Raw genomic sequence first — 25,550 nt, 5'->3', positions numbered from 1 at the left:
ATATCTGGGAGTGGGACCCAGGAATCTGTTTTAATGAGCCCTGCAGATTATTCCTATATGCTGCCGTTTAAGAGTTACTACTATAAAGTGCTGACCTACTTAGAGTTCCCATCATCTAGATCAATGTATTCTACAGTGTAAGCTCCCTGAGGGAAGAGACTGAATTGTCCATTCATCTAGATTATTTGGAGGTGAGGGAAACTACCCTGTCACAAGTGATACCTAGAACAAAACCTGAATAATGTAGCTTCTGGGTTCCTTTTGCCAAAGAGCATTATATAATTGTGTGTGTGTGAGCAGGCTCGCACATATGTATGTGTCTGCATAATTCTAATCTTTTCTGTTTAATGCCCCAAAGGGAAGCAAATAATTTGAATAAAACTTTCTTGTGTTTGCAAGGAAAATTGACAGTCATAGGCTGTGGCCAAGGCCTGATACCAAAACCAAACCCATTGCCATGAAGTGGATTCCTACTCATAAAAAAAAATAATCCATATTTATGCCTATTCCCAAGAAAGGTGATGCAACCGAATGTGAAAATTATAGAAAAATATCATTAATATCACACGCAAGCAAAATTTTGCTGAAGATCATTCAAAAATGGCTGCAGCAGCATATCGATAGGGAACTGCCAGAAATTCAGGCCAGTTTCAGAAGAGGACGTGGAACCAGGGATATCATTGCTGATGTCAGATGGATCCTGGCTGAAAGCAGAGAATACCAGAGGATGTTTACCTGTGTTTCATTGACTATGCAAAGGCATTTGACTGTGTGGATCATAACAAACTATGGATAACACTGCAAAGAATGGGAATTCCAAAACAATTGTGCTCATGAGGAGCCTGTACATAGATCAAGAGGCAGTTGTTTGGACAGAACAAGGGGATACTGAGTGGTTTAAAGTCAGGAAAGGTGTGCATCAGGGTTGTATTCTTTCACCATACCTATTTAATCTGTATGCTGAGCAAATAATCTGAGAAGCTGGACTATGTGAAGAACAGGGCATCAGGATTGGAGGAAGACTCATTAACCTGCGTTATGCAGATGACACAACCTTGCTTGCTGAAAGTGAAGAGGACTATGAAGCACTTACTAAAGAAGATCAAAGGCCACAGCCTTCATTATGGATTGCACCTCAACATAAAGCAAACTAAAATCCTCACAACTGGACCAATGAGCAGCATCATAAACGGAGAGAAGACTGAAGTTGTCAAGGATTTCATTTTACTTGGATCCACAATCAATAGCCATGGAAGCAGCAGTCAAGAAATCAAAAGACGCATTGCATTGGGCATATCTGCTGCAAAGGACCTCTTCAAAGTGTTGAAGAGCAAAGATGTCACCCTGAAGACTAAGGTGCACCTGACCCAAGCCATGGTATTTTCAATCGCATCATATACATGTGAAAGCTGGACAATGAATAAGGAAGGAAGATCGAAGAAGAATTAACACCTTTGAATTGTGGTGTTGGCGAAGAATACTGAATATACCATGGACTGCCAAAAGAACAAACAAATCTGTCTTAGAAGAAGTGCAGCCAGAATGCTCCTTAGAAGCAAGGATGGTGAGACTGCATCTTACATCATTTGGAAGGGATCAGTCCCTGGAGAAGGACATCATGCTTGGCAGAGTACAGGGTCAGTGGAAAAAATGAAGACTCTCAACAAGGTGGATTGACACAGTGGCTGCAACAATGAGCTCAAGCAGAACGATTGTAAGGGTGGTTCAGGACTGGGCAGTGTTTTTGCTCTGTTGTACATAGGTCGCTATGAGTCGGAACCGACTTGACGGTGCCTAACAACAGGACAGAGTAGAACTGCCCCACAGGGTTTCCCAGGTTGTAAATCTTTGTAAAGGCAGACTGCCACATCTTTCTCCTGCAGGGCTGCTGGTGGGTCCATACTTTTGGTTACTGATCGAGTACTTTAACCACTGCGCCACCATGGCTCCAAAGGCCTAATCCCGTTACCATCGAGTCGATTCTGACTCATAACGACCCTACAGGACAGAGCAGCATTTCCCCCATAGGGTTTCCAAGGAGCGGCTGGTGGATTTGAACTGCCAACCTTTTGGTTAGCAGCCCTATCTTGTAACCACTGCAGCCACCAGGGCCTAATTAATTAAAAAAAAAAAAAACCTGTTGCCGTGTAGTCGATTCAAAGGGCCTATAGACCTAATGATTTCAGGGTAAGAAGGGAAAAGAAAGAGTAAACGATTTATCGGGCTGGAATGCAATTTTAAAGACAACGGGTTTGGAGAGCAGGCAGGAGTCTTCCCGGGCACCGCCCCCCCTTACGTCCCCAAATATCGCATAGGACACAATTACTCTCTGCAAGCTTTACTTTCATTAGCCAATTCTGGGCGCCCAGGACTGGCTGCTTCCAGCTGCGGGGTACCCGCAAACCCTCAAGGCTCGCGGCCCTTTCCGCCCCGCCCCTCTCCGCCCCGCCCGCCGGCCTTTTCCGCCCCGCCCGGGTCAGATTCCAGCGCGCGGCCACCGCCCCCGCCCCCGCCGCCGCCGGCCCAGGAATGCGGAAGGGGCGCGGGACTCCGCCACCGGGAAGATCCCGGGGGAGGGCTTCGGGGCTCCATTGCACCCGCAGAATGGGGTGCCACGGCAGGCCGGAAAAGAAGAAAGTACGACCAAACGCGGGTTCTGTTCGTTGGTTTGAAGCCCCCCATTTCTCGGCGGACATCCCGGGCTTTGCTCCATCCGAGCAGGAAAGCCAGCAGCACCCCCACTTCCAGTTGGACCCGCGCGTCTTCCGGCCCGCCTCTCGAGGCAGGAAGTGCCGGGCGCCCGCCGTCGCGCCGCATCCCAGCTCTTCGCCGTCGCCGTCTCCTTGCGCAGGGCAGCCCGGCTCTGGTGTCTGGCGACGGTGAGTGGCGCTCGCGCCAGCGCTCCATCGCGCCCCTTCCCCCGCACTCCGACCTCGCGCCCGCGGCCCGAGCGGACGGGCCGGGCGGCTGGAGGACCTGTCTGCGCCAGCCTGAGGCCGGGCGGCCGGGTCCCGCCGCGGGGCAGGAAGGTCAGCGAGGAGGCCCTGGCAGCGGTCCGGGGCCCGGAAGCCGAGGGGCGGGCAAGTCCGGGGGGCCGAGGCCGGGCTGGGGTCGCCGCCCGGACGTGGGTGGCCGGGTTCCGTTGGCCGGTTCCGTTGGCTGGTGCTGCGTCCCCAGTACGGCTCCGCGCACCTGGTGCCCTGACCGCCCGGCGGCCCCGCCGCGGCCCTGGTCCGCCGATTAGGACCACCGGGGAGTGTTCGTGCTGAGCACCTGCTCCGTGGCCCACACCGCGCTTAGGTGCAGGATATCGGAGCCTTCTGATGCATGGTTCTTGCCATAGGTGAAGCATCAAAACCATTAGAGAACCGGGGCTGGAGTTCATGGCTAGTATAGGCCGAAATGCAGTGGTTTCCTTAAGAGTTATAGCCCTCACGGTACCTTGCGTCTGGTAAAGATTTGATTCATTCGTGTTGATTGAAGAAGAGGACAAATAACAGAAATCAGGAAAGGCTTCTTGAAAAACAATGGGGGCCTCATTGAAATCCTTAGATTAAGACCTAGAAGGACCAGGTTACAGGATGTTTCTTTCTGGCTGGATTAAGAGCAGAAGCTCAGAAGGTGGGAATTGTGGTGCATGGAATGCAGACAGTGGAGGGACCAACCGGAATGGAACAGAACTCTAATGAATAATAATTGGAAACAGGAGTAGTTAGGTAGGTGGGTAAGTGGAACCTTTTAAATGGATGTTTTGAAAACCGGCCGAGAAGTAAAAGATTATGTAAGAGGCATTAGAGAGTCGCATTGTATCATTCACTAAGGGAGTAATATGAAGAAAGGGGTGTTTAGAGGATTGGTTTGGCAGCCTTTGTGTAAGATAAATTTAGAATGATCTTTTGGTAAGACAAAAATGCACATTTTAGAGTTCAGAAGGATCTTTTAAATTGTCTTATGAAACCCTTTCGTTTTATAATTGAGGAAACTAAAACCCAGAGAGGTGAGGTAATTTGCCCAAGGTCACTTGAGGGATTCACTCGATGCCGCCCTGTTCTCTCGGTAAGTCTTAGGTGGACCCTGGACCAGAAACTAATGGCACACCTTTTTGTTTGTTCAGGTTCTGTTTAATGGAACAACTTCTGTAATGGCTGATCTCATATCCATTTATGCTTTAATGATGAGGCTGAGTTTGGACAAGACGAGCTGCAACTTGTGAAGGGCAGATCCCCAGGTGTGAATGCTGGGGTTAGGAAAGATCAGAGGACCTGAATAATTGTCTCTTTCTCCCAAGATTCAAAAACACCGTATATCTAGGGAAGATTTTCATTATACACTCTTTGCTAGCATCTTTAATGCCGATCTTCCTTCTACACGAACCCCCACCTAATTATCCACATTTTCATGGTAGAGAAATTCAGCAGCCTGTATGCAGAATGGAGTCCCTGCGTGGTGTAAACAGTTAAAAGCTTGGCTACTAACCAAAAGATTGATGGTTCACACCTACCCAGAGATGCCTCAGAAGGAGGGCCTGGTGATTACCCCCCAAATATCACAGCCATTGAAAACTGTGTAGAGTGCATTTCGATTCTGAAACATGAGGGTTTTTGTGGGGTGGATGGGAAACAGGATATGCAGGATATTAGAGGCTGGGTAGTACAAGCACTGGAGCCTGATGGCCTAAGTACAGATCCTAGCTCTCAGCTCCACTGTACTCTAGCTGTGTGGCTGTGGCAAGTTGTATATTTTATTTCCCCTAAAATTTTCTCATCTAAGAAATGGGGGTAGTAGTAGTACCTGTATCATAAATTGTTGTGAGAATTAAATATGTTAATTAATGTAAAATACTTAGACCAGTAACTGGCACATATTTAACACTCAGTTATTGGCCATTATTAGTACTGTTCCTCTCAGGTATGGAGCAAAGGGTAGCTGGTAAGTTTTGTAAGTATCCCTTGAGGAAGAGAGCAGCAATTCCAGTGGAGTTTATGCTTAATAAATAGCCTTATTTTGAGAGTCAGATCCAGCATTTACCATATGATGAGTGTATATGTGCTTTTGTTTGTTATAGGAGGGAAGCATATGTATGTATTTGTTTAATAGTACTTACTAAGCACTTGCAGTGTACAAAGCACTCTACTAGGCCCCACAATCCAAGGTGGAAAGACTCATAAAAGATGCATGTATAAAATGGCATAGCAATGGAATACTACTCAGTAAAAAAGAACGAGCCACTGATGAACACGAGAAAGGTGAATCTTAAAACATTACATTAGGTAAGAGCAGTCAGGCACATAGGGCGCATCTGTATAATTTCATTTATAAGAAGTCCAAAGGCGGGCAAAACTCATCTATAGTGATACAAATTTGAACAGTGGTGGCCCAGGGGACGGGGTGATTGACTTCGAGGGAATTTCTGGAATGATGTTAAAATGTGTAACCTGATAGGGGTGGTGGTTACGTGAATGTCTATCTTTATAAAAACTCATAGTTAAGATCTATACATTTCACTGTATGTAAATTTCACTGTAATGAAACAGTGATACAGGAGTTCAGAGGTTGGAAAGTTTACAGCCAGTTGAGGTGATCATGAAACTGGTAATAAAGAAATGACAGCATTATAATGTATGTGGTAAAAAAAAAAAACAAACCATGCCCATTGCCGTTGAGCCAATTCTGACTCATAGCGACCCTACAGGACAGGGTAGAACTGCCCTAGAGGGTTTTTCCAAGGCTGTAAATCTTTACTGAATTAGACTGCCATATCTTTCTCCAGCAGAGCAACTGGTGGGTTCCAACTGCTGATCTTTCAGTTAGCAGCCAGGTGCCTTAACTGCTGCACCACTAGGGCTCCTCAGTGTATGTGGCAGATATGAAAATATGGATTTGTTGGTGGTGTTAGGTGCTGTCAGGTTGGTTCCTACTCATAGTGGCTCTATATACAACAGAACGAAACACTGCCTAGCCCCGTGCCATCCTCACAATCGTTGCTATGTTTGAGTCCATTGTTAGAGCCTCTCTGTCAGTCCATCTCATTGAGGGTCATCCTCTTTTTCGCTGACCCTCTGCTTTACCAAGTGTGACGTCCTTCTCAAGAGACTGGCCCCTTGCATGTTGCTGTGATGCTGGAGCTATGCCACTGATATTTCAAATTCCAGCAGAGTCACCCATGGTGGACAGGCTTCGGCAGAGCTTCCAAACTAGGACAGACTAGGAAGAAGGAGCTGGCAATCTACTTTTGAAAAAATTGGCCAGTGAAAACTTTATGAAAATATGGATACTACAGGAAAAGTGGAAACCCTGGTGGCATAGTGGTTAAGTGCTACAGCTGCTAACCAAGAGGTCGGCAGTTCAAATCTGCCAAGTGCTCCTCGGAAACTCTATGGGGCAGTTCTACTCTGTCCTATAGGGTCGCTATGAGTTGGAATCGACTTGACAGCAGTGGGTTTATGGGAAAAGTTTAACTGGCATTAAGAAGAGAAAGGTTAAGTGCTCGACTACCAGCTGAAAGGTTGGTGGTTCAAACCCACCCGCTTGGGAGACGGGCCTAGGGAGCTGAGCTACCAAAAGGTCCCAGCCTTGAAAACCCTATGGAGAAGTTCTACTCTGTACACATGGGGTCACCATGAGTCAGAATCGACTTGATGGCAACTAACAGCAACAACGTCAAAGAAGAGAAAAACTAAAAAATTGAATTTGGCTCTGTGAAAAGAATACTAAATGTAATAATTTGTGGAACTGATTTATTTTGTGCTTAATATGCACCTTTTTTTTTTCTTTAATATGCACCATAGAAACAATTATGTGTCATCATGCATATAAGGTTAGTTTTGTGGAGCGTTTTTCCTTGATTATTTGCTAAGTTCTCTTTATGATTACTGTTTTTATACTGTTGATCATTTATCCAGTTTTTTGATTCCCTCCCCCCATTAGAAAGTGTTAGTTCTTGTCTATAGTAGTGACCGTGGGAATTCAGGAGAAGTCTCTAAAGATTCTGATAATCTTTGGTAAAGATGAAAATTGGGTCAGAAGTGACCTGCAGTTTTAGCTTAAGAACTCCTCTCTGCTTTTGTGTGTGTGTGTGTGTGTTTATCCACCCTGGCCGCCGCACCTTGGTTCTGCCTTGCTAACCAAGCCCCGTGGCTGTCTCTCTGCAACCACAGTGCTGCAGATCGGCTGAGACTCGAACTCCTTACCACCCTTTGCTCACAGAACCACCTCCTGCTCTCTTCCCCTGCACTAATTTTGAGCAGTAACTTCATGCTACCAGTTTTTCGACCATTGTTTAAGAAAAGCACAGTCATTCAAATGTGGATGGAAACTGAAGGAAACTCCAGTTAGGAAGCAAGAGGAACTAGCCAATCAGCAGATGAATATCAGCCAGAATTGGATAGTGATGACAGGAATGTTGACAGAAGGGATGAATCTGTTGCATTTGAAAAGAGGGACCCACAGAACTTGGTGAGAAATTAAATTAAAAAAAAAACAAAAACTTGTTGCCGTCTAGTCAAGTCCAACTTATAGCCATCCTATAAGACAAAGTAGAACGGTCCCATAGGGTTTCCAAGGAGCGGCTAGTGGATTTGAACTGCCCAGTGATTCAAAAGATTCAAGATGTCTGAAAGCTAAGTTTTGTAAAAGGTTCAGTTTTTTTTTTAAATGTTGGCAAACTAATTTTAGTTTTTTAAAAAGCCATTTTGAAGGTCATCCCTGGGGGAAGATGCATATGGTTTGGTAGCTGCTGACTTGTGACTTTTGATTTGCCTGACGTTTTTCTTTTATAGGTAAGGGAAAGTGAGGCCTGGGAAGGCTACAATGATCAAAGGCCATAGAAGTTGTCAGTGACAGAGCTAGAATTAGGACCCAGGTCTCCCGCATCTCCATGAAACTATAATGACCAGCATTGAAAGACGAAGGGAAACTAGATGCAGAAACAGCCAGTGGGTCCTGAGTGGTTAACACATTGGTTTTGAACCTTCACTGTACATTGGAATTACCTGGTGCCTTTCAAAAAATAAATATGCCCCACCCCCATCCCCAGATACTCAGTTTTATTTAGGCTGGACAAGGAGCCCTGATGGCGCAGTGGTTAAGAACTTGGCTGCTATCCAAAAGATCGGTAATTCAAACCCACCAGCTACATCTCAGGATAAAAGACCAGCAGTCTGCCTCATAAAGATTACAGCCTAGGAAACCCTACGTGGCAGTTCTCTGGGAATCTACTCAATGGCACCCAACAGATTAGGACCTGGGTGGCAGTTTTTTAAACTCCCAGGGTGATTCTGATGTGCAGCCAGGATTAAAACTAGAGGGTTAACTATTAGGAGAGCCACACTTGCCATATGGTGACAGAATGTACTAGCTGACTTACATGCTTAAAGGCAAACGACTCAAAGAATTATGCTCCCTGGACATCTTTCCCAGGCTTCCAATAAAATCACGTAGGCTGGATGAAGTTCACAGGCAGTTTCTGCTTATAAATGATTATGTCGTCGTCGTTAGCTGCCATCAGATCACTTCCCATGTGGGCAGAGTAGAACTGCTCAGTCGGGTTTTCAGGGCTGTGCCAGGCCTGTCTTTGGAGGCACCTCTGGATAGGTTTGAACTACCAACCTTCTAGCTAGTAGTCAACATTTAACTGTTTGCACCACACAAACCAGAATCCAAACCTATTGCGGTCAAGTCGATTCTGACTCATAGCAACCCTATAGGACAGAGTAGAATTGCCCCATAGGGTTTCCAAGGAGTGGCTAGTGGATTCGAACTGCCAACCTTTTGGTTAGCAGCCATAGCTCTTAACCACTGCACTACCAGGGCTCCTCACTGGGACCTGTGATTATACTGCCCATGTTTGATTTGCATAATAGTACAGCAGGTGTCTTTGCAAACATTCTGTGCTAATGGGATTATTATCTAAACATGTTGATGCTACAACCACCTGTAATACCACTATTCCTAATTCCTTGTCTTGTTGTAACCTTTGTGAACACTATATACTTTTTAGGCACTTTAAATTAGAAATTTACAGAAATAATAAAATACAAATTTAGAGAAGGAAGCAAGAAGTCTGTTGAGGATTATGCAGTATATTATGGGCTGTGTTCTGTATGGCTGTTTTCTGTCTGTAACTAAGGGTAGAGTTGGGTTTTTTGTTTCTTTGTTATTATAGCTGTAGATTAAACGCCAGTAGTTTGACAGTTCTAGTAAAGGTTTCAAACCAAGACCATGACTGATTGAAAGTGTTGCTACTTGATTAAACCCTAAACCAGGCTGCTACATTGTACAATTCTCCAGAGTGCCCATAACAGTTAACCTTGCATTTTCTTCCCTTGTACTTTTTTTTTAGTTCTAGTCTGCACGTTGGTTTCCCCAGTATTGTTTGGATTTATTTGAAAACTCACTCTGCCCAGGATTTGAATTTAGAGGAGAGTAGCTATTCAGAAATCAGTGTTAGTTACATTATATTGGTAGCATTGAAAGGCTTTTTAAAATTCCACATTAAACTCAAAATAAGTAGGAGGAACATTTAGTATGAAGTAGAATGCACATAGGAAGAAATAACCTATAACAAGTGGGGTTTCAATATTAGCTCTGCCTCTAGAGGCAAGTTATTTAATATTTTTAATCTTCAGTTCCTTCCTTTAAATCTCTTGTCCTAAGGTAAGAGATGTGGGCCAGGGTGTTTTTTGGCTGGGAAAAAAAAATAGCAAGAGCAATATTATAGAAGCCACACTGCATGGTGCCTTAGGAAAAGATAAGCCGTTTGGTGTTGCCGAAGAGAAGGTACAAGGTGGAGAATGGCTAGAGGTGAAGCTGGAAAGGCCATTCCGGAGCAGGGAAAGGAGGATGTTGAGTGCCATGCTTAAGAACATTTACCCTATAGGCAGTAGAGAACCAAAAATTTTAGCAAGAGGAATGCTATGGTCATATTCATGTTTTAGGTATCTTTGGCTAGAATATGAAGGGTAGTTTTGAGGGGACCAAGAGGCAAAAAGAGACTGGTTAGGAAGTCATAGAAATATTCTACACAAGAGATGATGAGGGCCTAGTTTAGGGTGGTGATGAGAAGGAATGAGAAAGATGAGCTTATCTGAGAAGTATTTAAGAGGCAGGACTTGATTCATCAGGGAGAGGTATGAGTCGGGGGTGACACCTAGGTTTTTGGCTTGGCGAGTGGGTAAATGATGGTGCTGTTAACTAAAACATGAGAAAGCTTATGAGGGAAGATAATGAATTCTGTTCTCAACATGCTGATTATGAAATGTCTGAGATATCCAAATGGCTGCCTTTCACAGGCAGTTGGATATTTGAATCTGAAGCTCAAGGGAAAGGCCAGGCGTGAGATACAGAATTGGGAGTCATAATTACTGTCAGAATGGTGAGAGTCGATGAGATCATCCACGGAAAGCAAAGAGTAAAAACAACGTGAAGCCGTCGACACCCAGAATACTGGGAAACATGAGTATTTAAGTGAGTGGAGGAGATAAAAGCCTAAGAAGAAAATGGAGGAGTAGTCATAGAAATAGGAGAACCAGTGAGAGTAAGTTGGTATCACCAAGTTGATTACAGCAATTTTACGTTGACCAATCTTTCCAGTATAAAGTTTAGCTATCTCCCTTATTAAAGGGCAAGAGCTGTTGAGTCCCTGAAGATAAAATAGTGTCACATACAGCAGAGTGGACCAAGAAGATTTAGACTGGGTTTAGCTATTTGAAAACAGTTGCGGTAGAGAATTTAAAACCAGATTATAGTGGTGGTTTGAAATGAATGGGAGGTGACATAGTGGAGAAAGCCAAGACACTTAACTCAGAAGGTAAGGAGAAAGAATGGTAGTTTCTTCTGGGGCAAGTGTTCCCTTCAAATTGATTGCTCTGATATAACTTTTGCCTCACTTTGCAACTGATATTATGCGTACTTATATAGGGTGTGTGTGTAGTTTTTATTGGTATCATATTGGGACCGCTATGAGTCGGAAACGTCTCAATAGCACTATTTTTTTTTTTTTTATACAGTAAAACCTGCGTAAGGTAGAAACTTGTCAGAGAAGGAAAACTCAAATGTTTTCCACTAAAATGAGTGTTAGAAAATTGGTGAGACTACACCTTGTCAAAGGTAGAAAATTTGTAAGACCTGAAAATACAAGGCGTCAAGTCAAGTTCTGGCTGTCACAGCAATTCATGAATTGCTCTTAGTTTTCTTCTACCAGGAAACCCTGGTGGCATAGTGGTTAAGTGCTACGGCTGGTAACCAAGAGACAGCAGTTCGAATCCGCCAGGCACTCCATGGAAACTCTATGGGGCAGTTCTACTCTGTCCTTCAGGGTCCCTATGAGTCAGAATTGACTCGATGGCACTTGGTTTGGTTTGGTTTTGGTTTTCTTCCAGCAACTTCTCTTCCCTGTCACCTTTACTGGAAAATCAGATTTCCTCACCGCCTGATGGCTCTTCTGCCCTTAGCAGGCTACCTCTCCATTCTCTCTAACAGGCATTTTCCCCTAATAAGATCCTTGCATGTTTAATCCTGTCTTTCTGTCAACTTCTTGGAGAACTTGGACAAAGCTTCAAAAATGTTTAAATGTAGTGTCTTTTGAAGTTAGCCTTAGGAAATAGAGTTAGCATAAATCGATTGACTGATCTTTTTTTTTTTCTTAGTATTTACTGTCTCGAATGTTTTCGTAAGTGATTCTATTACAAACATAATTTGCTGATATTAAGGGGTAGAAGTAATTGTTGTCTTAAGACTTACTGCCTTTTATACTTATTATAGGAGCCCTGGTGGTATAAAAGTTAAGCGCTTGGCTGCTAACCAGAAGGTCAGCAGTTTGAATACATCAGCTGCTCCCTGGGAGAAAAGACCTGGCAATCTGTTCCCGTACATTATAGCCTAGTAAACCCTATAGGGCAGTTCTGTTCTGTCCTGTAGGGTCGCTGTCTTGGGCTAGGTTCTTTAGAGAAGCAAAATGAGTGAAGCGTGTGTGTATACATATATATGAAGAGAGAGGGAAAGATTTATCTCAAGGAAATGGCTCATGTGGTTGTGGAGGCTGACAGGTCCCAAGTCTGTGGGTGTGTTAGTCATCTAGGGCTGCTGTAACAGAAATACCACAAGTAGATAGCTTTAACAAAAAGAAATTAATTTTCTCACAGCCTAGTAGGTTACAAGTCCGAATTCAGGGTGTCGGCTCCAGGGGAAGGCTTTCTTTCTGTGTCGGCTCTGGAGGAAGGTCCATGTCCTCAATCTTCCCCTGCTCGAGGAGCTTCTCAGGCACAGGGACCCCATGTCAAAGGATGTGCTCAGTTCCTGGTGCTGCTTTCTTGATGGTATGATGTCCCCAACTCTCTGCTTGCTTCTTTTTCCTTTTTATCTCTTGAGAGATAGAAGGTGGTGCAGGCCACACCCCCAGAGAAACTCCCTTTACCTTGAATCAAGGAGGTGACCTGAGTAAGGGTGGTGTTACAATCCTCTTAACATGAAATTACAGTCACAAAATGGAGGACAACCACACAATATTGGGAATCGTGGCCTAACCAAGTTGATACATGTTTTTGGGGGGACACAATTCAATTCATGACAGTGGGTCAGGCTTGAGGTGTCTCCTGACTCATGTAGCTGCAGGGGCTGATGAACCCAAGATCAGCAGGTCAGACATCAGGCTGCTGCTGGCTCATGGGCTACAGAGGCTGACGAATCCAAAATTGGCAGATAAGACGGCAGGCTGCTGGCTCACAGACTGCGGAGGCTGACGAATCCCAAGATTGGCAGGCAGTATAGCAGGCTGCTGGCTCAAGTCCCAAGAACTGGAGGTCACATGACGATGAGCCAGATACGGGATCCAGAGCAAGCAAGCAAGCTTTGCGAGGGTGTCCGTGTGTATGTTGAATCTAGGCCATACCTCCAAGGAAACTCCCTATACAACTGACTGGCTGATCACATCAGATCACATTATGGAGGATGACTACATCATTACATAACTGCCAAACCACTGAGAATCATGGCCCAAGCCCAGTAGACTCACAGTCTTAACCATGACAGTTGCTATGAGTCAGAATTGACTCAATGGCACACAACAATAGCAATACCAATTATATCTTGAAGAAATAGAATCATAGAATTTTTAACATGAGAAAAATACCCTAATCCAACAGCATTTTGTCTCTGTGACTTAACCTTTGATATAATTAAGGTCAAATAACAAGCTAAATTATGGGAAGGAGAAGATAATTAGCATTTATTGAGGACAAGTGAGTAGGGAGGGGAAGGAGTTGGACCGGACATCCTGAGTGTTACAGCAAGGACTCTAAGGCTGATGTATGTCAAACTACACTGCTAAGCCAAGCTGAATTGCTGTGGGGTGTTCTTTGGATTGAAAAAAAGAGAAGTCGACAATGGAGGTGTAGAAAGTCTAAGACCGGAAATTCTTGAGACCCAGATCCAAAATCCCCTTGCTCAGCCACTGACCTGGCTAGTCATCTGTTCCATTCTATGGGGTTGCAGAGTTAGGGAACGGTCCGCAAGACTGCTCTCACTTAGGACACCATTTGCAAGTTTGGCGTCCCCAGGACCACCTTCAGGTTGAATAATTTGAAGAATTTACAGGACTCACTCACTGAAAGCTTTTATCGTTACGGTTTATTAAGTGAAAAGATACAGATTAAAGTCAGCCAAGGGAAGAGACGTGGGGAGCAGAGTCCCAGAGATTTTAAGTGCTGAGTTTCCAGTCCTCCTGTCCCTGTAGAGACACAACGCCTCACGGGAACAATGTGTGACCCTACGCACAGAGCATTGCCAACCAGGGACACTCCTGAGCCTTGATGTCCAGAGTTCTTTATGGGACTCCATCACATAGACATGGTTGATTGCCCACTTAGTATCCACACTACCTGACTCAAAGCCCCTACCATAAATTGCATTGTTGGGACAGTCTGCCTGGCCTTAGGCCCCCAGGTAAACTATCAGGCAGGGCATTCCAAGGGGTTAGAGTTTACATCTCAGGAGCCTAGGGTAAAAGCCAGACCCCTCTTTGGGCAAGGTTAAATTCTTACTACCCAGGAGCCATAGAGAGAGAGAGAGAGAGAGATGGTTTTTTTTGTTTTTGTTTTTAAACCTAGGTAGTATCTATCTGTATCTATCTGAGGTCCTTGGGTGGTGCAAATGGTTTGCTGTTGGCTGTTAACCGAAAGGTTGTAGGTTCAAATCTATCCAGCGGTGCCATGGAAGAAAGGCCCGATGATCTACTTCCATGAAATTACAGTCATTGAGTACCCTGTGGGACACATTCCTACTTCGAAATACATAGGTTGCCATGAATCTGAATCAACCCAACAGCAACGGCAAGTACCTATTTCAGAGCAGTTGTCAAGATTGGATAGGACATTAGATTGGAAAATTACTCTGTTGTCTGGGTTTTCAGAGGTTACATGTAGCTTATAATGGTAGAGCTGAGATTTGAACTCCAGACTTCCTAACCACAAAGCTGATAATATTTTTGTGTTTTATTTGTATTATTTAAAACTTCAAATAAAAACTGGAATGAAAAGTGTCCATTGTTTTGACATTTAAATTACTGGTGGCTTTCAGTAGAGTGTTGGAGGCTACTGCCAATGCTATATTACAGAGAACCAAAGAGTGATTGTAAAGGTGAGGAAGTGGAAACAGTTGACTGTTAGACTATTCTGAAAGCTTTGTCAAGGGAAAGGGGAGGCCGGGGTGTAACTAGAAGGGAGTGCAAGACTGAGGAGTAGGTTTTGATGATGAGAGCCTTGTTAGCATATGCCTTACATGGACTATGCTAGTATCTTTGCATACATTATTTCATTTAATTCTCACCTCATATTGAAATAGATACCATGTTTTACTGATGAAAAAACTGAGGCTCCGAGAGATTATGTTATATTGGTTATAAAATGTAAATAAGAGTATATTGTACTCTTGTGAGGACTAAATGGAACACTCCTTGTGAGAGTTTAAGAGGCTGACTTTGGAGCCGTACTTTTCAGGGGTACCCCATTCCTTCATAGCAGTGCTAGTCACGCAGTAAACACCCAGTAAATGTTAGCTGTTGTAAATATATTTTAAAGTTAATTCCCGCCTGATGAAAATTGGTCCTGGGAAATTTGGGGGGAAATTTTTATTTTGTTCTTTTTTTTAAATAATGTTTGTTGTTGAGAATATACACAGAAAATCTTAAACACAAATTCAAGTTTCTACATGTACAATTTAATGACATTGATTACATTCTTCAAGTTGTGCAGCCATTCTCACCCTCCTTTTCTGAGTTGTTCCTCCTCCATTAGCATAAACGCACTGCCCCTAAGATTCCTACCTAATCTTTCGAGTTGCCATTATCAATTTGATCCATTGTAGATAGATCTTAAAAGAGCATAATGCTCAAGACAGGTATTTTTTTTACTAGTTAAGCTAAACTATTGGTTTTAAGAAGACATTGGAATATGTTTGGTTTAAGGTTTAAAGATCATCTTAGAGTAATAGTTTCAGGGGTTCATCCAGCCTCCACATCTCCAAAATGTCTGGATTCCTTGAGAATTTGAAATTCTGTTCTGCATTTCCCCCCTTTTGATCAGAACTCTTCTATAGAATCTTTGATCAAACTGTTCAGTAGTGGTAACCAGGCACCATCCACTTCTGGTCTCATGGCAAAGGAGGCAGTTGTTCTTGGAGGCAATTAGCCACACATTCTGTATCCTCCTCCTGTTCCTGGCAGTCCTTACTCTGCTGCTCCAGATGAATAGAGACCAATTGTGCTTGGAATGGCCACTGGGAAGCTTTGAAAACCCCAGGCACTACTCAGTGACCTAGGAGGTAGAACAGAAGCACTAAACACATTACTAGCCCAATTAACTGGATGTCCCATGAAACCATGACCCTGAGCCTGCAAGCCAAGGAATCAAATCCTGTGAGGTGTCTGGTTGTACATAAGCAGCCTCAGCAGCTACTCTTTTTTGTTTGTTTTTGTCAGTGTTGTAAATACATCACAACTTTTGCCAGTTCAACTTGTTACAGGTGTAGAACTTATTGACAGCGATTACATTAATTGGCTGCACAACCCTATCATCAATCAATGTGATTTCTCCATCACCATAAACCAAAACTCAGTACTCTATAAGCGGTAACCCCTCTTTCCCCCTCCCTTCTACCCCTGATAACCACTTAGAAACTAGTCTGTATATATTGGCGCGTTCTTATCTTTTTATATAAGAGGGTTCATGCAATATGTGTCCTTTTGTGATTGACTTATTTCATTCAGCATAATATCTTAAGCTCCATCCATATTGTAGCATGTATTAAGATTTCATTTCTCTTACTGGCTGAGTAGTGTTCTGTTGTATGTAGGCACCACTATTGTTTATCAGTTCGTATGTTGATGGACAATTAGGTTGTTTCCACTTTTTGGCTATTGTGAATAGTGCTGATATGCCATTAATCCAACAGTAATGAATTAAGTTGTCAAAGCTTTATATATATTTTGTTTCTTAGATTGGTACCAGATATACAGTTTCCAGAGATATTATCCCAGTCAGTAGCTCGTCTTTTCATTTTTTGGTAAAGTGTGTTAATGAACAAAGTTTGTAATTTTTGTGAGATTCCATTTGTCTATTTTGCCTTTTGCTGTTTGTGCTTTTGTTATTAGATAATCTATTGTTAAAAGCTAGGCCCAACAGCATTGCCCCTATATTTTCTTCTAAGAATTTTATGATTTTAGTTTGCACATTTAGGTCCTTAATCCATTTTTAATTTGCCTATGTGTGTGGTGTGAGGCATGGATCCTGTTTCATTTTTTGCATGTGGAAATCCAGTTTTCTCAGCATCATTTATTGAAGAGACTCTTCTTTCTCCATGGAATGGATTTAGCACTCTTGTCAAAAATCAGTTGACCATAGCTGTGTGGGTTTATTTCTAGACTGTCAATTTTATTCCATTGGTCTAGGTGTCAGTTGTTACACTAGTGCCAGGCTGTTTTGCTTATTGTAGCAGTAGATGTGTTTTAAAATCAGGAAGTGTGAGTATTGTTTCTTAATTCTTTCAAAACTGCTTTTTTTTCCCCAAGCCGTCCACTTGTCACATTGAAAATAGCACTTAGATGCGCACCTACCTAGCTGAAGTCATTCCACACAAAGGCATTTTTACTCACTAACTTCAGGTGTAATGCGTTCTTCCTTGCTTCATGTTCTATGTGTTCTTTTTTACTTTTGTTTTTCTTTTTAACTCCAGAATTAAACAGCCACCATGTCAAGCAAAAAGGCAAAGACCAAGACCACCAAGAAGCGCCCTCAGCGCGCAACATCCAACGTGTTTGCCATGTTTGACCAGTCCCAGATTCAGGAGTTCAAGGAGGCCTTCAACATGATTGATCAGAATAGAGATGGCTTCATCGACAAGGAGGATTTGCATGATATGCTTGCTTCTCTAGGTAAACTTTCATGTTCTTTATATGCCCACTTTCCAAAAATAATAATTTAGCTCTTTAAGAATCATGTTCTATGTGTTGGACAAATCTTCCTCTCTTTATCTCAGAAATCTCTGTTGAGAGATTTCAGGACTTGTCCAGTCATAAGATAGGATAAGCCTGCAGAATTGGGGACCTGGCAGGTGCAGTGGTCAGGTAGGCTGACATTCCTGTTAGCTAAATACTATAGGCCTATTAGGTAGAAAGCCAGGGGATGCCTACGTATGTCAGAGCTTCAGACAAAAAGTTTAGTTAATAATAAAGACAAGAGGTGAGGTGACAGTAATGAGTGATGATGGTTGCCTCTACTGGAAAAGGGGCACAAGGGGGAGGGAGGGATTTGCACAGCTTTATTTATAAATAAATAAAAAGATACAAGACTTAAACCAAACCTAAATTGCCATTTGTTATTTCGGGTATATAGGTGTTAATTTATTATTTCCTGTATGATTTTTTTTGGTCAAAAATTGTTTTGATCTTAAAAGGAAGGAGGAAAAGAAAGAAGAACTCAGAGGATTCTACATCTTCTGCCCAGAGTCAGCAGTAACTTTACAGTTGGGAATAAAGGAATGACAAGCCAGTTAGTCCTTAATAGGCCAAAGCAGCTGGGGCTGGTGGGCTGCGGAGGGCCTGCGGTTAGGCTCTGCAGGTGGCAGTGTGCTTGGATAGTTAGCCAGAAAGGGCAACTTGAGGGCCAGGGGGTAAAGCGAAAGGGATTTTTGTTTGTTTGTTTTTAGTATCCACAAAACCATTAGCTAGCATTTTTATCTTTTATCTTTTTCTTCTTTCCACTAACATATTATTTTGAAAATTTTCAAGCCTACAAAATGTGGAAAGAACAGTGTAATGAACACCCGTACATGCTTGACCTGGATCTACCAGTTGTTAGCATTTGCAACACTTAGTCAGTGTGAGAGTAGAACCTAGATATTGTATATCGTGTCCCAGTGTTTTCACGTTCAGGGTAGCTGACGAAGTGTTTTCTTGGGCAAAATCACCCCAGAAGGAAAATTGAGGGATTTAGCTATATTTCAGAATGAAACACTCAAGCCCCATACCCTGCTCCTAGTAGATGCTCAGTAAGTATTTGTTGAATGCAGAGTGGTAGTAGTGTAAGAGGCCAACTTTGGGGCCCTCTGTTTGGGGGAACCCCATACCTTCGGAGATACACATTTACCTCTCAAATCTACAAACTGTATTGAACACCTTGAATAGGCCCCTAAGTGCTTAGCCGAAACCAATTCATTTTAAATCCCTGTATTTTTTGTACGTTAGGGTTCTTATGACACCTTGGGGTCATACGTTTTCCCCCAGAAATTGGTGCAGAAGGGTCAGGTTAAATCTGAATGTTGGACAGTAAATCTCTTTAGCGACTTTTACTTATTTAATGAATCTTGAGATGAGGTTTGGGCTAATGTTTGTGTTAGCATCTTGAATAGGTGTAATGAGACAGGATTACTATGCAGGGAAATAGATGCCATTGTGGATTTCAGTTTTACCCAGATGCCCAGGATTAAAGTTTACTGCTGAACTATTTCTAGATTTGACTTTCATTAGCTCTTAGCTGGATGTGATATTGAGCTGCTTCCTTAGAGATAAATATCTAACTTACAGGTCTTCTTTTCATGTAGAATCACACATTAGTGCTGGAAGGCTCCTTAGAGGTACCAAGGTCAACCAGTTGATTTTACAGATAAAAGTAAACCCTAGGGCATCACCAGTAGCAGAGCTAGGATTGAAACCCAGGATTCCAGACCCTTAGTTCAGAGCTGCTTTACCACACCATGGGGGCTCACAAGTAGCCTGTTACTATGACCCAGTTTTGCATTCCAGGGGAATGTCTCTCAACTTTTAGGGTAGCATCAGGATAGTTTCCTTACCAGAGTTCTAGAAGAGGGAGAAGGGGTCCCAGTTGGAACTGAGATCACAGTTTCTCATTACAAAACCCATACCAAACCCAAATTCATTGCCATGGAGTTGATTCCAACTCACAGGGACTCTATAGGATGGAGTAGAACTGCCCCATAGGGTTTCCAAGTAGTGGCTGGTGGATTCAAGCTGCCAACCTTTTGGTTAGCAGCCTGAACTCTTAGCCTCTGCGCCACCAGGGCTTCCCTCATTACAAGCAATCCTAAATAAGATTACTCAGTAACACGAGTAAATGGCATCTTGAGAGTTTGTCTGGCAACCTAGGAGTATCTGTAACAGTGCTCAAAATAAGCTCCCAACTTATTAAGTTTTTGAAACACAGTGAATTCATGGGTAAATGTACCATGATAGGAAAAATGAATATTTAGATTTTCTTGATAACTGGTATTGAAACAACCCTTTTGATGGACCTTTAGTGTTGTCAATATTCAAGATGTGATAATACAGCATTGCCTGGTTCATAATTTCAGGTATTTGTTTTGTTTTTAATGAAACATAGTGAAGGAAAAGTTGATAGAAAGTATCAGTGAGTGAATACCATTCAGCCTAAGTCCAGACTGCGTCTTTACAGTAATGCATCAGAGACCTTTAAAGTTGTCAGACATTATCTTTGTAAAATGTTCTTATTGCAAGCAAGTCAGTTGAAAAATTAGTTTCAAGTGATGGTGATATAACTCTTAAAAATATGTTGAGAAGCATAACAATAGCAAGATGATCATTTATTGTGTAGTCATTAATTATTGAACTGCGAATTCATGCAGGGAAAAATCCAACTGACGCGTACCTTGACGCCATGATGAATGAGGCTCCGGGCCCCATCAATTTCACCATGTTCCTCACGATGTTTGGGGAGAAGCTGAATGGGACAGACCCAGAAGATGTCATCAGAAATGCGTTTGCTTGCTTTGATGAAGAAGCAACAGGTGGCTCCCATTTATTTGTTTCTGCCCAGCCTCATTCCAGAGAGTAAATAAGGCATTTTATAGGAAATAAAAAAAAAAAAATTAGTAAGATAAAGATGTTTTTAAATGAGTAAAGCAAGACTGTTTTTTACAGTAGGACAGTATGACCCGGGAACTGCTAGGACACAGATATGTAGGTTGTAAAGCTACACGGTTTGTATTTTTCATCTTTGAATTTCATTCTGAACTTCCTGTGAGCCAAAGGGAGAATTATTATCTGTTAAGTAGTATTCCTTAGACAATGAAAACTATTTCTTTAGGAGACTTTCAGTCTCACTAAAAAGACTGAACTGAACTAACATGAAAAATAAAAATCTTAGTTTTTTTTTTTTTTTTTAAAGCTTCTATAGAAAAATTATTTTTTAAAGTGTGTAAAGCCTAGAGAGGAGTTCCTGGGTGATGCAGATGGTTAAGGACTGGACTACTAACCGAAAGGCTGGCGGTTCACACCACCCAAAGGCGCCTTGGAAGGAAGGCCTAGCAATCTCTTCCAAAAGGTCACAGCTTGAAACCCCTGTGGAGTACAGTTCTATTCTGCACACACGGGCTGGGCATGAGATGGAGGCGACTTGACGGCAGCCAACAACAAAGCCTAGGTAGACCCTTTTCTTGTCTCATTTTCCTCTTTCTTGTTCACCTTTATCTCCTTCATTCTCCTCCTTTAGTCCTCTCCTCAGCCCCCACATAGCCTCCTCAGATGGACCTTGCGCTTTCCTTCCTTCTTTTCCACCTCTGCCTCTCAGAACTACACTGTCTTTCATGTGCATTTGGTCTTGGCATTTGGTGCAGTGTCAGGATGCCAAGTCCTGGGTTCTAACTCTGGTCCCTCACTTACAAGTTGTGTGACCTCAGGGAATATGCACAACGTTGCTTATCTCCCTTAAGACGCCCTGAAGGTTGACTCTCTGCCAAGCAGCGTCTAAGTGTTTTTCCTATATTATCTCGTATAATCTTCACTGCAACCCTAGAAAGTAGGTATTATTATTATTATTTCCATTTTACAAATAGAGAAATTGAGGGTTAGAGAAGTTAAGTTAGTTGTACAAAGTGACTTCGTTAGTAGGTGGTGAAACCAGGATTCATTCATATCCAGGCAGACTTAACTCCAGAGCCTGTCCTCAACGGCTCAGCTTTGCTGCCTCTGATAACAGGGCCTGGTACATCGTAAATGTCAGTAAACATTAACCTCAACCACCCCCACCCCCTTCCCTCTGATGAGAATGCCTAAGGCCCCTATCGTATATTTCACTCATTTTATTCTTATTAATATTTATGCACAAGTCTCATCTCTTTCTAGGCTGTACATTTCTGAAGAGGAGAGACCTCTTGTTAAGCAAAGTCTGTTCCCCACAATGCCTAGCACGGTATCTGATGCATAGTGTACCCCAATAAATATTTATTAGATGAATGAATGAATATTCTCAAAAGGATTGACACCAAAGTATTCAAATTCATGTCTTTTTAGAAAATATCATTTGGAATAAAATGGTAATGAAAATATGAATAATATTATGTATACTTGTTTTTCCTGTGAATCCCTGGGTGGCACAAACAGTTAAGTGTTCACCTATGAGCCAAAAGGTTGGCGGTTCCAACCCACCCAGAGGGGCCTCAGAAGACAGGTCTGGAAATCTGCTTCTGGAAAGTCACAGCCTTGAAAACCCTGCAGCGCAGTTCTATTCTGCACACGTGGAGTCACCGGGAGTTGGAATCAGTGCGACAGCAGCTAACAACAGCGATACTTGTTTTTCCTGTAGTGTTACAGAGTTTAACTTATGTCTGATTATTACCTTTGTTGCTTACATGCTGCGTCTTTTGAACAAGTTACTTAGTATATCTGAGCCTGTTTTCTCTTGTGTAGGTGTTCAATAAATGTTAGGGAAGTAGTTCAGAAAAAGTCCTATTTGCAGAAATGTACAATTTGCACTGTTCACTTCATTTGTTATTTGGTGAAACAAATTCTTGTATGAGAAAATGTTCGGAACCCTTTTGTGCATTTCCTGACTCAGACCTGGAATCAGCCACTTCTCCACAAAGCTCGTGTTCCTTTTAATGGAAATGTATTTAGAGACTACAGTCTGTGCTGGGGTTGCTCATCACTACTGGGCTGAAAAACCATTTTGAGAAGTTGATTGACAGCTTCTTTAAAAAATATTTTCAAAGAAAATCATTACATTTCCAAATTGCTCAGAAATGTAAATATAGCTCAGATCATTCATCAGTGGAACAAAGAATGTTACAATCTGTATAGTAATTTTAAAAAATTAATTTTTTGTAATAGTCAAAGTTTTTTAAAGATGCTGTGGTTTATGTATATATTTTTAGATACTACAGAAGTTTAAGATTGAATGAGAATCATCAAGGAAATTTAAGAATATAGAAAAAATCTCACTCTAAAAAACTTGAAAAATTTTCAAAGAATCTAAGTGTTAGAAAAGTAAAAAAAGTTCTGGTCCATCTGTTCCATAGGATTGAGTTCCCCACTTATGTGTTGAGCATCTCTGGGCTGCGCATAGGAGTCCTGAAGATGAGTAGGGTACAGACACTGCCCTTCGTAATCATGCGGTCTGTTTTATAGTACAGGGACGTGCTTGTATCTGAATGGGTGGGTACACGCCAAACTGCAGTGTCAAGTTACATCTAAGAATAGAGGTGAAGGAATCATCGCTCTTAATTTTATATACCCATGTATTGTTTACATTTGTCACAAAGAGAATGTATTTTTGAAAAAATTCAAGAGTGCTAAGGGCTTTCAAAGTATATAAGATATTTAAAATGGAAATGGCAGAATATAAAAGTATATGTGATATGACTCAATTGTGGAAGAAAAAGAAACATACATGTGGACAAGGACTGGAAGGAAACGCTCAGAAGTGCCATGTCTGCCATGTCCACCGTGTTCCTGGCACCCAGCAACAAGTAGAGCCTGGTGACTGAGTGACGTCCAGGGCAGGAGGGTGGTCAAGACTATGGGTTTTCTAATTGTTAAAACTATTTTTTTTTTTATTTTAATTGTTAAAGCACTTTTTTTTTTTAAGTTGAGAGTAGATGGTTTAAAATGAATTATTTTGCTTTATTATGGGAACTTTCAGCTTTTTTTTTGTTTTGTATCTATGAAATATAGAAGGTTTTTTCTCTAGAAAATACTTGCTTTAGATTAAATCATCTAAAAACTTCAGTAATGGAACTTATGAAATTAAGCTAATACTGGGTTCTAAACATAATTGGAAAATGATATGGTTATCTTTGCCTTAGTTTGCTAATTTATTTTGTTCATGTAGTTATGGATATTCTGAAATACTTTGTAAGATTGACATGGTTTAGAAATGAAGCATTAAAGAGCTGGGAAAGTATTTATTATTCTCTTCTTTCTGTTACCCCCCAGGCACCATTCAAGAAGATTACCTGAGAGAGCTGCTGACAACCATGGGAGATCGGTTCACGGATGAGGAAGTGGATGAGCTCTACAGAGAAGCCCCTATTGACAAAAAGGGGAATTTCAATTACATTGAGTTCACGCGCATCCTTAAACACGGAGCAAAAGACAAGGATGACTGAACGAACTTAAGTTAAGCCTTCCAATTACCTTGTCCTACACTATTTTATTTCCAAGACACTTTCCCCTCATAGATCCTGTTTCATGCATGCACTTAGCTTCACAGCTCTGCCCTTGTTTTGGATGTATTTATTCCAGACCTTTCTGCCACATAGCACCTGTATAATCAGGCTGGGAATGGGGATGAGGTTGTAAATTGTACTGAAAAAGAGATTACGAATAAAAATCGACAAATGTGAAATCCCAGGAAAATATATCCGTATTTCTGGTTTTGCTGGATTTTTACATTTTTATGTAATAAAAATGTTATTTTGAAATAAAGATTATGCTGACTCAGATGGAATATAATGACAAGTTAAATAAATGAATGGTAGTTGGGAGTAGTCCTTTTTTCAGGCTTTCAGCTTCTCATAATTCAGATCTCATGGTAAAACTGGTTTCTTAGGGATATGCAACAGTGTTCTCGGAACTGATAAGTACCTCATCTTGCCTTTGTGTTTTTCACACCTCTAGTAAGATGTTTGGAAACCCTGGTGGCATAGTGGTTAAGTACTACGGCTGCTAACCAAGAGGTCAGCAGTTTGAATCCACCAGGCGTTCCTTGGAAACTATGGGGCGGTTCTGCTCTGTCCTATAGGGTTGCTATGAGTCGGAATCGACTCGACGGCAGCAGGTTTGGTTTTTGGTTTTTTTTAGTAAGATGTTTAAATTATTGTATGATAAATATAGAATGTATCTGAGGAAATAGTAAACATTTTATTGATATAAAATTCTAAGATGAAGCAAAATTCTGAAGAAGAGTAGTTACTATTGAATGTGTACTGTGTGTGAAGCCCTGTATCCTCCCAACAGCGTTGTGAGATGGATTTTTACTAGCCCTGGATCTCCTGTGGGGGACTGAGCTCAGGGTGGTTGAGTCAGTGATCGGCGTGACTATCAGTAAGTGAAAGAGTTGGCAGTTCCAACATGGGTGCCCAACCCAAGAACTTGTAGTGCTTTAACCACTCTGCTGTCTCCGTGAAGAGCTACAGATGCCGTGGAAGTCACTCATTTCCATTACATTAAAAAGCCATTCTGTGGCCATTATTGAAGTGTAAAATCGTCTTGGAGTAATGGATTATTTGAAGAAAATTTTGGAAAATGCTATCCTGGTTAAAAAAAACAGAAGACAAAAGATAACCAATACTGTTGTTACTGTTGTTGGATGTTTGAGGACATTCCATGTAGTATAGATTGTAGGGAAGGACTGAAAAACATTGTGTAGACAAGGTGCTGCGAGCTCATTCAAGGGCTCAAGACCCAGCACTTTGAGAACTGGGAGAGAGACAATCTACAAAAGGGAGAAACCCATGAAAAAGGAAAGTTTCCAGTGTTGTTTAACACCTGGTCGCCCTGCTAAAAGAGTTGTGTACGTATTTAACCTGTTTAAAATCAGTGAATTTACATATTGTTTAATATTTGTGCTTTGCAGCTAGGTGAAGTAGGCAAATATCTCTTTGCTGTCACTTAAATTCTTTGGGCTTCCCTCAGCTTTTATATGAGGGAGGTTTTCAACTGTAGTGGTTAGTGGTCCATCCCTGTACTTGCCAGCTCCTGAGTTCTGTCATCTATCATCAATCCTCATGACCCACAAGGTGAACAGGGC

The 25,550-nt window shown here is 42.0% G+C and overlaps 1 protein-coding gene across 1 annotated transcript; it reads left to right on the top strand.

Annotated features, from left to right (window-relative positions):
- The first annotated feature begins 2,762 nt into the window (after nt 1–2,762).
- Nucleotides 2,763–24,288, top strand: LOC100660456 (myosin regulatory light chain 12B). Its single transcript, XM_064294690.1, has 4 exons — nt 2,763–2,879; nt 17,224–17,422; nt 20,149–20,310; nt 23,735–24,288. Exons 2-4 carry the CDS (start codon nt 17,239–17,241, stop codon nt 23,905–23,907), a joined length of 519 nt encoding a protein of 172 aa, XP_064150760.1. The 5' UTR covers nt 2,763–2,879; nt 17,224–17,238; the 3' UTR covers nt 23,908–24,288.
- The last annotated feature ends 1,262 nt before the right edge of the window (nt 24,289–25,550 follow it).

The sequence above is a fragment of the Loxodonta africana genome, chromosome 11 (assembly GCF_030014295.1).
Source record: "Loxodonta africana isolate mLoxAfr1 chromosome 11, mLoxAfr1.hap2, whole genome shotgun sequence".
Classification (NCBI taxonomy): domain Eukaryota; kingdom Metazoa; phylum Chordata; class Mammalia; order Proboscidea; family Elephantidae; genus Loxodonta; species Loxodonta africana.
The sequence above is the reverse complement of the archived record's forward strand: the minus strand, read 5'-3'. Positions and strand labels throughout refer to the sequence as shown.